Source organism: Vipera berus (assembly GCF_964194415.1).
Source record: "Vipera berus genome assembly, chromosome: 1".
NCBI classification, from domain to species: domain Eukaryota; kingdom Metazoa; phylum Chordata; class Lepidosauria; order Squamata; family Viperidae; genus Vipera; species Vipera berus.
The window spans coordinates 97,256,621-97,268,496 of record NC_138202.1 but is presented as its reverse complement, the minus strand read 5'-3'; the positions used below and the strand labels follow the sequence as shown (position 1 = coordinate 97,268,496).

Below are 11,876 nucleotides of genomic sequence, written 5' to 3'. Positions count from 1 at the left end.
TTTCCAAATGTATATCAAAATGGATTATCCTCTTGACTAAGACAATGTGACTTATTACATAATTTACGTGAAAGCCCATCAGTAACAACAGGAGTGTGTTCCTGATAGACATGGGTAACTATGTTAGAATGAAAACTGTAGAAAGCTTCAGGAGCAAAGATATCTTTGTAATTAATAAAAGTTTTGCATTCTAAGGGTTGGGATTTATAAATCCTGGGGTTGGGGGAAAAGGGAGGGTCAAAAAATGGAATTAAGGGGAAGCTTTAACCCCTTTTAGACTCTATGCAGAATGGCCCCTGAGAAATTGGCTAAGAAAGGGTTCAACAGGAATGCCAGATTTCTGCTGAATAGGTTAAAAGAGTGAAGAAGCCTCTTCGGCAGCCATCAATGCGCAGAAAGCCTGCAGAACATTTGTGCTCAACAGGGCCCTAAATAAAGACAAAAAAACACAAAGGCATCTGATTGTAACTTGAGGAGAGCTTTCGACTGCATGTTCTAATCTCTATGTTACTTTTAATGTCAAAGAAGTTTGACATTGCTGTGAACACTGAAGTGGAATTACTTTACCTTAGTTCTGTATAGATATAAGTTTTTTGAAATTGTTTTTCCATATATATAAAACCCAGTGTCTTACATAAAGCACCATCCTTAAACAAAAGCTTAGCTGTATAGGAGAATGTTGTCTGTGCAAACACAGCAGAGACAACCTGGTTGTCTATCCAAATTTAAGATTAAATAAAATATATTATTTGGATTTTACCTTAACTTGGAAGAATTTTATCATACATATATAATTTTGATATAAACCCCTGGATTCCAATATGTTTTAATAGGATTTACATTAAGCAAATGGATTCTTTATTCCAGTGCTAGTGTAATCTTGCCAAGAAAACTGCAGGGTCCACGAAATAACCAGGTGACTCAAAACCATCAGCACGCCTCCCCCCCTCCCTACAAAAAGAAAAAAAGAAACAAAGAAAATAAAAGAAAAAAGAATGGAGAAAGGAAGGAAGGAAAGGAAAAAGAAAAAAGGAAAGGAAAAAGGAAGGAAGGAAAGAAGAAAAGAAAGAAAGAAAGAAAGAAAGAAAGAAAGAAAGAAAGAAAGAAAGAAAGAAAGAAAGGTAATTTTTAAGGAAAGAATACCTTCCTGTAAAAGCTTGTTTGTCTTACCTCTGCAAGTGGATACCAGCGTGCAATGGGTTTTCGAGGGTATGAGAGCATTTCATTCCAATGGTCTCGCCCAAGACTTTCTGCTTCGTTGCCTACTTGACAGACTCCAATTACTTCATTGTGACCTACACTGTGAAAATGTTCAATAATATTTATTTCTTAAAATTATGCATTCAGGAACTATACAGTTCAAATGATCCAATAGCTGAAGCGGATGGGCTCTTAAATTTATCTCTGCAGTTCATGGTAATGAGATTATAGTAGGGGAACAGCATAAATACAACCTTTTTCTCTCCTGCAATAGCCCTGAAGAAAATCACTTCTCCAAAGTTAGCATTTGTTTTGCAAAGTAAGCCTGCCAAAGACACCAGGAGAGGATTTTCCCCATATAATAGTAATAATAATAATAATAATAATAATAATAATAATAATAATAATAATAATAATAATAATAATAATAATAATAATAATAAGTTGGAAGGGACCTTGGAGGTCATCTAGTCCAACCCCCTGCTAAGGCAGGAAACCCTATACCATTTCAGACAAATGGCTGTCCAGTCTCTTCTTAAAAACTTCCAGTGTTGGAGCATTCACCACTTCTGGAGGCAGGTTGTTCCACTGGTTAGTTGTTCTAACTGTCAGGAAGTTTCTCCTTAGTTCTACGTTGCTTCTCTCCTTGACTAGTTTCCATCCATTGCTTCTTGTCCTGCTTTCAGGTGCTTTGGAGAATAGCTTGGCTCCCTCTTCTTTGTGGCGGCCCCTGAGATATTGGAACACTGCTATCATGTCACCACTCACCCTTCTCTTCATTAAACTACACATACCCAATTTCAGCAACCGTTCCCTATATGTTTTAGCCTCCAGTCCCCCAATCATCTTTGTTGCTCTTCTCTGTACTCTTTCTAGAGTCTCGACATCTTTTTTACATCGTGGTGACCAAAACTGGATGCAGTATTCCAGGTGTGGCCTTACCAAGGCATTGTAAAGTGGTATTAGTACTTCACGTGATTTTGATTCTATTCCTCTGTTAATGCAGCCTAGCACTGTGTTGGCTTTTTTGGCAGCTGCAGCACACTGTTGGCTCATATTTAAGTGATTGTCCACTAGGACTCCGAGATCCTTTTCACAGTTACTACTATCGAGCAAGGTACCACCTATACTATACCTGTGCATTTGATTTTTCCTGCCTAAATGCAGAACCTTACTTTTTTCATATTAGGAGAAATGTCCTTTCTTTGTCTGTTTCTATTAATGTTCACTTTGAAATTAATGTTCAGCTTTAAAAAAAACCATCCTTTTACACCCAAAGTTACTTGTGCAATTTGCAGTTCAAAATTTATTTCTTACAAATAAACCATGTGTTTTTAGTCTTATATAGGCCAGTTGGTATCATTTATTTGATTGGAAAAGCTAATCAGAGTAAGACCTGATTAATATTTGGGGAAAAAATGTTTACATTAGACTGAAAGGTTAAGAAAAAGCAACTAAGGAAACTATTACGTGTCAATTTTATTTTCACCAAAAACCATCTTAGCAGGAAATTGTAACACCACCTTTGTCACTAAACATTTGTTCAGGTTTGAACACCCCAATTTAGACCTTTCACTCATCGTTTTTCATAGCTGTCCAGATATCTCACCGGTCATAATCCATAACGGCTATAGACAAGTGAATCTGATCAATGCTTTCTGGAGGGACATCAAAGACTATGGCTTCATTGTAAACAGGATTGAGGGTGTTCCGCTTAATAGAAGTCTTTCTTTTCTTCAATCGTCTCCCTTCACACATTAGTGACACCTTCACATATGGATCTGCATGACAGATATAACAACCGCAGCATTTTATTTTGCTTTACTTCAAAGTTTAAACAATATATTCATCTGACTTAGCTCATGACATTTTAAAGTTTGACCAATATATTTATCTGACTTAGCTTCCCTGTCTTTATAATCTTCTCACTGTACTATAACAAAAAGGAATGATTTAATTCATGATCATGTAAATTCTTTTAGAATTTATTTCTCGGGGTAAAACAGAATAGCAGTTTTACATTACATTGAGGACAAACCTGTATCATTAAATCACAACTTCTAAACTTTTTTTTTTTGTAAATGTAGAGGCAGAGGAATTTGCAGTGAAGTCTGCCATAAGCAAACATGCAACAAAAATATGCCAATTGGTTGTTCTGTTTATAGGTATGCATTTTTAGTAGGCAGACAGGGCTACCTATTTCACTTTTAGAAGTATTTTAATCCAGGAGGATAATTGGCTTTTTCTGCTCTCCCTTGTTTATTATGCTTGCCTGGTGAAAATTAATCCAAAACTTGGACCATCTTTTTGTTCATGAGATCCAAAAGAATAGTGGCTCTGTTACTGGGCTGGATACCTAGCATTACTGTGGCTACAAATACACACAGTCAAGCCCTGTTTGACAGAGCTTTTACAAAATGTCTCAATTAAATTCTTTCTCTCTTAATAGAAGGGTTAATCCATTCCAAACACACAAACAGTGTCAGGCAGATACCTGTAGTTCTGTGTATTCAATAGCAATTATCACCAGAAATAATTTAGAAGCTACTGCTACTATTAGGGTAGAATGTAGTTTTTAAAAATCCCCCCCCTAAAAAAATAATTGCAATTTAGTACCAAAGGCAAATGTGATATAGCCAATCAAATTTGGGAACTTTCTGTTTGGATTTCTTTAGCCAATAACTGTTGTATCAGCTTAATCTATCTCAAAGGAGGACAGGAAAAAATAGTAAGGCAAGACAGAAACACAGCAAATCCAGGTGGTGCGATAGTTAACATGTTTTAATTGGTATCTTTCAGACTCACTCAGGTTTCAAGGACTGAAAATAAGCTGCAGTTCTTCTGTACCCCAATTTAAAAAAACCCTAAAAAGTTCACTAACTCATTTTGTTTATCAGACTTTTTATGCAACTAAGATCTCTAAGCAATTTAAGATGGAGTAAGTTACAAATTTATCCCTCCCACATACATGCCAATAATATTTTTATTATAGTTATTTAATTTATATAGTTGCCTAACTCATGTACAAAAATAATCTTAGGCCACTGTGAAAGATATTCCTACCTGATGCTCCTGTTATGTCCATTGCTTTTAAATTTCTTGCTTTTATTATAGTTATGGTTAGCCTGCCAGCTGTTGGAAGATAGCAAAGCGAAAACATCAACTCGCCAAGATCCACTTTGTCCTATGGATAGCAATAAAATATACATGGAACAATATTAAAAAGGTCTTTCAGCATCTGTTGAAGTATCACTAATAAGACTGATGCATCTCTTATTCCTAGCAGTCCCATATTTATCAGATTTTGTTTGCTGTTTCCAGAACAAAATGGAAATTCTGAGTGAAGTTTTCTGAGTAAAATTGCCATGTGGGAAGAGTGCATCTGTGAATCTCAGCTGTTTAAAAAAAGGGGGGGGGGAGAACAGAGTTGTCCCCAATCCCAGACCTACAAAGTACCAGTTATATCACTTATTCCTATGTTCTGCTTATAGCTTCTTTAATCAGCTAGTTCCTATCCTCTTGCTGGCAGAGAGAAAAACCAAGAATAGTAACTAGTAAATCCCTAAGCAGAATTTCCCCATTGGAACTAATTATGGCTGTAAAGAAGAAAAAGTTGGAAACTTACTGTATTCTGTTGGACTATGGATAACCACACAACAATATATGTATCAATTGATTTAGTTAAACAATTTAGAGATCACCTAACTCATAACAACCTTGTTCACTTTCTAGTTAACATGCAAGAAAATACCATAACAAAGAGAAAAATTCATAAGTAGTGCAAGGATACACATACACACTCACACACCATTCAACACGAGCTCCACAATCAACCTACTCAAGACACAGGAGAATAAATACCCAGCTCTTCAGTAGCTTCCTGAACATCATCAGGGTGGAAGCAATCTGGATATCTATCAGATTCCTAGTCAAAATCTGTTTTATGTCAACAAAAGTCTTCCTCCTCAAATATGCAACTTTTCCTATTATAAATCTTTTGCATCAGAATCATGGTAAAATCCCTGGAAACAATTTGTTTTGGTCTATGGATTAAGCAAATTAAGTTGCTTAAACAGGCAGACTGAATATAGTTTTGTTCCCTTTTGGTTTGAGAGCATATTATAGAAGCTAGAAGGATGTTCAAAACATGCAAGTTGATCTTGATCTTGACCAGCTCAGAGAGGTGGTTTTGAGGTATTAACGGATCCCCAGAAAACTCCCAAGCATTAGTGAAATTTATATTTAAGGCATTTCACATTCATTTTCAAAACCATTAGAAGGTAGATATGTTTATGAGGTTTATCTGTAAGAGAAAGAGGTGGTTTTTTACAGCTATTTGACTTTAAATTGGAAATAACTGGGAGAAAGTTTACAGAATTAACTTCTGTTGAATTTTTGCAGTATCATAATATACAATCTAAAGGTATTTCAATGGCACTTCATCTATAGTCATTTTTAGTAAATTTGGGATATTTTAGAACTAGCAGGGCTTTTTTTCTCATAGAACGCTCAGAACGGAGTTCCGGCACCTTTTTTGGATGGAACCTTGTAGGGTAGGCAAGGTGGGTTGTATGACATGTGTGAGTTCCGGCACCTTTTTCCTTTTACAAAAAAAGCCCTGAGAACTAGTATCCCAACTGCAATAACTGCCCCAGAAGGTACAACTTCCAATAAAAAAGTTTCTACCATTTATAGTAAATTTGAACCATATTCCAAACAATGGAATGAAAAGAAATGTATTTTTTTAGAATTATGCTACAGGAAATCATTTGTTAATGTAATCCTATTTGTTTAAAGTGATTGCTTTGATAAAGGGAAAGAAATCCTGAACAACCAATAACAAGACAGGTTTTTGCTGAATTTCCCAAATTTTTTGGTTAGCCTGTCTAGTACTTGTGAACAAATACAGGAACTAGTTTGACAGCAATCTTACATTTAGGTTTACAATCTATTTGCAGTCCTTGGTAGCCTAAGAAAATATGATGCCAAAGGAAAGATTTTATTACGTATGAGGGGATTCAAAATTAAACACACACACCTGCCGCTAGATAAATGCATTAAAAGAGGGTGACGCCCAGGAACTAAATCAATATTGTATCTCCAGTTAAAAACCTTTCAAGGGTATGGGACGTGTTGTAACAAAGGCTCCATCCAGATTGTGATTTACAATTTAACACTTGCCACAAGTAATATATTGTCAGCTCAGAAAAGATGTAGTTCAATAACAGTCAAAAGTAAGATTGACAAAACAAATCTCTTTGTAGTAGAATCCTTAATATATTCCACTGGCTGGTCAGCACTTCTGGCAGACTTGAGCAGAACAAAAACAGAATTCTTTCATGAAAAATTAGATAAAGCAGAAAAAATTACTGAATAAAGTTATATTACTGAAAGCTACTTTATTGCATAGATCTGGCCAGAATTCATCCCAGGAGTTTGAAAAAAATGAATAACAATAACAATAGAATAATAATACAATTCATGATTGATAACAAAACATTATTTGCTCCTCCAACCGTTATCAATTAGATTATATGGGCTTCATTACAAAATTTGATGCCCAAATTCCTACAAATAATGAATTATAATAAATTTCTAGTTTGCATGCCCTGCGTTAAAAAAAAATATGTTATCCCCTCTTTCTATCATGACCAAAAATTGCTAGAGTCAGGAACAGACTAAAATGGTACTAAAGAACATAATAAGGAGAATGTCGCTCCTTAATGATCATGGAGCATGCTGTAGGAATAGGGAAGGAAGAAAAATAAAATAAAATTTTGGCCTGAGCCCAAAGAACTCAAACAAGAATAATAGGAGCAAAAAAAGAATTGCTCAAAATCCAAGTGCCTTGCCCATCTGGCCAGAAAGTCTGAAAATGACATCCACCATTATATCAGGCAAGATGAATGACTCAGATCAACTCTTGATTTAGGCTACTTGGGTGATTGCTTACATAATCATATTAATAACACAAGAGCTACATTAGTTAAAACTGCCAACCGCTTGTCCTAACTGTAACTCTAAAATGTCTAGTTGTTTTAAAATCATCCAGTTGTTCAAGCACTTTGGCAGTACCCTTTGTTTTAAGGGGATAAATGTTTAAGTTCTTACAGTGCCCCAGACAGCAAATTGCTTTTGAAGTCTTCATACATTAATGATCTTTCCAACCAGCATATTCCTATTTGCTGCTTTTATAAAATTTTAAGTCTGGTTAAAAATGAAAATGGACACATACAGTTTGAGACTGTATGTGAATACACTCTTAAACTATATACCTTAATTCCCTGTGATGTTGCAGCTTTTTGTGTCATTCAAAAATAAATGAGCTTAGAAATAGAATTATCCTATCCCAGTTTTTGAATAAAATCAGGAACCACAGGTAGTCCCCATCTTACAACCAATGGTTTAGTGATGTTTCAAAGCTACAACAGCAATTAAAAAAGTAACTTTTCACACTTATGACCCTTGCAGCACCCCCGTGATCACATAATCAAAATTTGGACACTTGACAACTGGCATGTATTTATGGCAGTTGCAGTGTGTTTGGGTCATGTGATCACCTTTTGCAATCTTCTGACCAGCAAAGTCAAGGGGGAAGCAATATTCACTGAACAACCTTGTTACTAACTTAACAAGTGCAGTGATACACTTAAAAACTATGGCAAGAAAGGTTGTAAAACGGGACAAAACAACTGTCTTGCTTAGCAACAGAAATTTCAGGCTCAGTTGTGGTTGTAGGTCAAAGATTACCTACATCTGGAAAGTCAGCAGATAGCAGTACCTAACTGATTTGGCTGATCTTGGGCAGAGGATTACCAGGAAATCTCATGGCTGTATGTTAGGCAGTCAAGTCAACAAACATCCTGGGAGAAGACTATGGGAAACTTATTTGTATACTGTTGCTATGAACATGACAAGTATGTCTGTAAAATCACAATGGGTTGAACTGTAGACAATAGAGTCTTTATAATAAATTGAAGGGTCCAAAGAACAATCCATACCGATGGCAAAGCAAAGAGAAAGAAAACATTATTCTGATTCAAAAGTGTTATTATACCTTGATGAAGCAGAAGCTATAGATTTTGCTTTGCCATTAACCTTTGCGCTGAACGAAATAGCATGTTTTGTGCTATTTTAGCTGCCTACTCATTGTATCAATTAAAGCAGAGGTCTCCAATCTTTCTGCCTCCATGGACTGGGAGAAGCAGCAGTGGCGGAGGGGTTGGGGAAGAGGGGATGTTTTTGTGCATGCAACCTAGCTCCCGCACCTGTGCAAGTGAAGCTTCATGCATTTGCCCGCTCCTTGCACGGCCTGGTTTGCAATGGTCCACGGACCAGTAGCAGTCCACAGCCTGGGGGTTAGGGACCCCTGGACTAAAGAACCAATTTCTACTCACATCAACAGGGACAGAAGTGAAAACCCTTTGATAGCATGACGATGACAAAGACAATAGCAGCAACAGGTCTTCCCATGCTGTACTGTGCACATTTTTTTTAATGCAGAATGATGTATCATTAAGCTTACATAAGGTATGCCCTCATGACTGGTATTCAAATCTCATCAAAGGAACAGCTCTGCAGAGCTCAGGAAGTAAGATAGCTTTAAAAATACTGTAATGACAGGTCAATTTGGCTAAAGAACAGCCAGACCGGGATTATGTTTTGTTTTGAAAAGATGCCCTAATCAAATGCCATATCACAGACTTGCAGATTTCTGGATTTTTTTTTTATTTCTGCAGTAAAAAGTACTGGGCTCTTTCGGGAATTATACAGATGGACCACCATTCTAATTTAAAGCCATTTGATAGGGAACACCATTAAATAAACAGGCTACTCATCAATATAGCTCTTTGCAACTGTCCTCCTGTCTACTTAACCAACTGAAATTTAAATATGGAAAAACCATTTAAAGTTTAAATGTGGAAAAAGGCAAAGGACTACAATTAAATCCAAACATATCCACCATCTTTTGGAATAAGCTGTCTTGAGATATTAATGAGCTTAATTTGTTTCATCCACAGTATTTTTTTAAGAACACATTTTTAACTACAGTCAATGGGTTAATATCATCATAAAAGAGAAAACCAGAATCCTAACAGAAACATAAAATAAGTCAACACATTATTTATTAAACCGCCTATCAAAATGTACATACCGCACTGCAGAAAAACTGGAGTGTGGTCTTAAAGCCTTGCCATCACTGGAGCCAGTAGTATGAAGTAGTCTGATTACATGAGAAAGGTTTTCTGTGGATATGGTTTTAGAAAATCCACATATAGTAGTCAAAGGTTTAAAAAAAGAGCAATCAACTGCATGGGCTTTATATTACTGAAAAAATAAAAAAGCTTCTGATTCTAATTAAAGTTTAGTGTATTGTTTGAATGCTTAAAGTAGGACTAGTCTTACCTTTTGTTTACTTCAAAGGTACAACTTTAAGGCTGATGAATTAAAATTGGCTTGTTTCAAATGTTACAATTATCCACCCCTGGGTTTGGATGACATAACTTACTGTTAATCAAGAGAAAGGTGCACTTCTAAATTCTCATTATTGCAGTCACTTTGTAGAAGAACTAAGTTCACCATACTATTCATCCTGGTATTGGCAAATTGTAGTACAGTATTTCATACAAGCCAATTTAGGAAATCAAACTAGGTAACCAATTAATCTAAGTAGATATAGGAAATCTGTGGAAACCCCATATTTCTTAGATTAAGAAGGAAAGTGAGCATTCATTCATAATAAGGAAGAATTATTGTTATTTCCATTCTCAAAACAAGCAGTAGAACTGAAGAGACCTCATTTGCCTTCAAAGCTACACTGGGCCAAGTCTGGTTAATATTTGGATGAGAGACTGCCACAGACTGTAAAAGCTGCAGACTAAACAACTAAAAGCACTAAGACAAGATAACCATTTCAGTATTGTTGTTGAAAAACTAGAATGAAACGCCCAAACTTGACTTGAAAGAGATTTCCATTTATCCTTTTCCAGTGTGATTTTGAAGTCTTGTACAACAAATAAAACAGGAGGATCAAAGTTTAGGCCATATAACTATGGGATATAACTTTCACTTGTAAAGTTTCTACCTGTCTTGCAACTATTCTAAGAGAAAGGAGCTCTGACAGAACTATCAGCCTAAAGAGACTCCATGGGTAGGGATTGTCAGAGAAAAATGAGGTTCTGAGAGGAAGCCACTATTAATCCCAAAATGGACTGCTGGAAACCTTAAGCCTCTGGCAAAATGTCCTTGCTCTTTCATCTGAACTGTCTTACTTATATTATCTCACCAAATTGAATCTCGTTGGGACTGAGATCAGACTCCAAAGTAAAAACAAGATCTTGTATATGTAAGAGCAACAATCTGAAAATTACAAGTATCCCATAAGGTGGCATTACAAGAAGCACTTCCAGTTTACCAGTCAGATGGTTCTATGTTTCATCTTTTTTTTCTTAAAAAAAAAAACACTCTGGGAAGTTTTATATCAAAATATATCTTATTCTTTATATTGTTTCTATCTTTCCTTAAAACATTAAGAGAATCCACAATAGACTGAGAATCGATGTCTCTGCAAGATAACTGACAGTCAAGCTGAAACTAAACTGATCAAATAAAAATAGCAAGGAGGAAAATCTTTTACTCAAACTTCCTCAAATCCCCAAATATGTTACCCAGACCTAATCCACATATCACAGGATAAGGTCTCTAAACACAAATAGAGTTAATTAAATTAGGTCTCCCAGCGGAACTGCATATTCAGAATAAACATACCGACACACAGACACACCCACCTCTCAAGAGTTACCCTAGAATCAGCATGTAGACACTTTCATAATTATGACAAATTTCCCAATATAACTTTGTTCCGGTACCCCTTTTCTCTGCAGCTGCCCCTAAAGATAAGCTGTTTGCTTTTATTTATTTAGTTATATTTATATACCGCCCTATTCCCTGAGGACTCAGGGTGGTTTACAGGGAATTAAAAATCCAAAATACAAAAATTAAGAACCAAATTAAAAAATATTAAATATTAAATATTAAATATTTATTTTAGGAATAAATATTTCTTTTTCTCTCACAGCTTTCTGGATCTCATTTTTATTTATTCTTGCACAACCCTGGCTCAAGTTGGAATCTCAAATTATTCTTCTAATAACACACACACACACACACACATCATGTACTTTTAAAGTGAATTTTTTTCCAAACATTTTAAATACATCATTTTAAGCAATTGTTCCAAAGAGCTAATTTTCTCTAAATTAAATCCCCAAGTACAAGGCACCTCATAGACCACCTACAAGCATGCTTTTGCGGTTTACTAACCTCTTTGCAATTCCCAAAAAGAAAGCTAAAAGCCATGTTTATTTGTGGCTTAGTTAGTGTCTGTACTCTTCAACTATGTTATTAGTGTGCTGCATGTAATTGTAGCCAATTATTGGTTATTCAGCAATTCCTGCTTCACAAGTCTGTGGCTTGGGATAAAGTGAAAGCAAAACAAACACCTTCTTGATTCCATTCTTCCCACTCAGGATTCTTATTTTTGGTTAAGCATGGTAATTTGTGAAGTCTAATTTATCAAGAGCTGCAGCTAAGGATGTTTTTTTCCCCTGTCGCCTTTCTTTGTCTTCTTTCCTGTTTAGTTGAGTATCAAGGCAAAGAGAATCACTTTTATGAAG

General features: G+C 35.7%; 1 protein-coding gene across 1 annotated transcript in view; it reads right to left on the bottom strand.

Moving 5' to 3' along the window:
* Nucleotides 1-320: 320 nt before the first annotated feature.
* Nucleotides 321-11,876, bottom strand: part of LOC308673228 (synaptotagmin-9-like) — a gene marked incomplete at both ends in the record, with an annotated part of 96,951 nt that continues 85,395 nt past the window's right edge. The window contains 4 exon segments of the mRNA XM_081336771.1: nucleotides 321-428; nucleotides 1,171-1,300; nucleotides 2,810-2,981; nucleotides 4,264-4,384. Of these exon segments, the coding sequence (XP_081192897.1) occupies nucleotides 321-428; nucleotides 1,171-1,300; nucleotides 2,810-2,981; nucleotides 4,264-4,384 (531 nt within the window).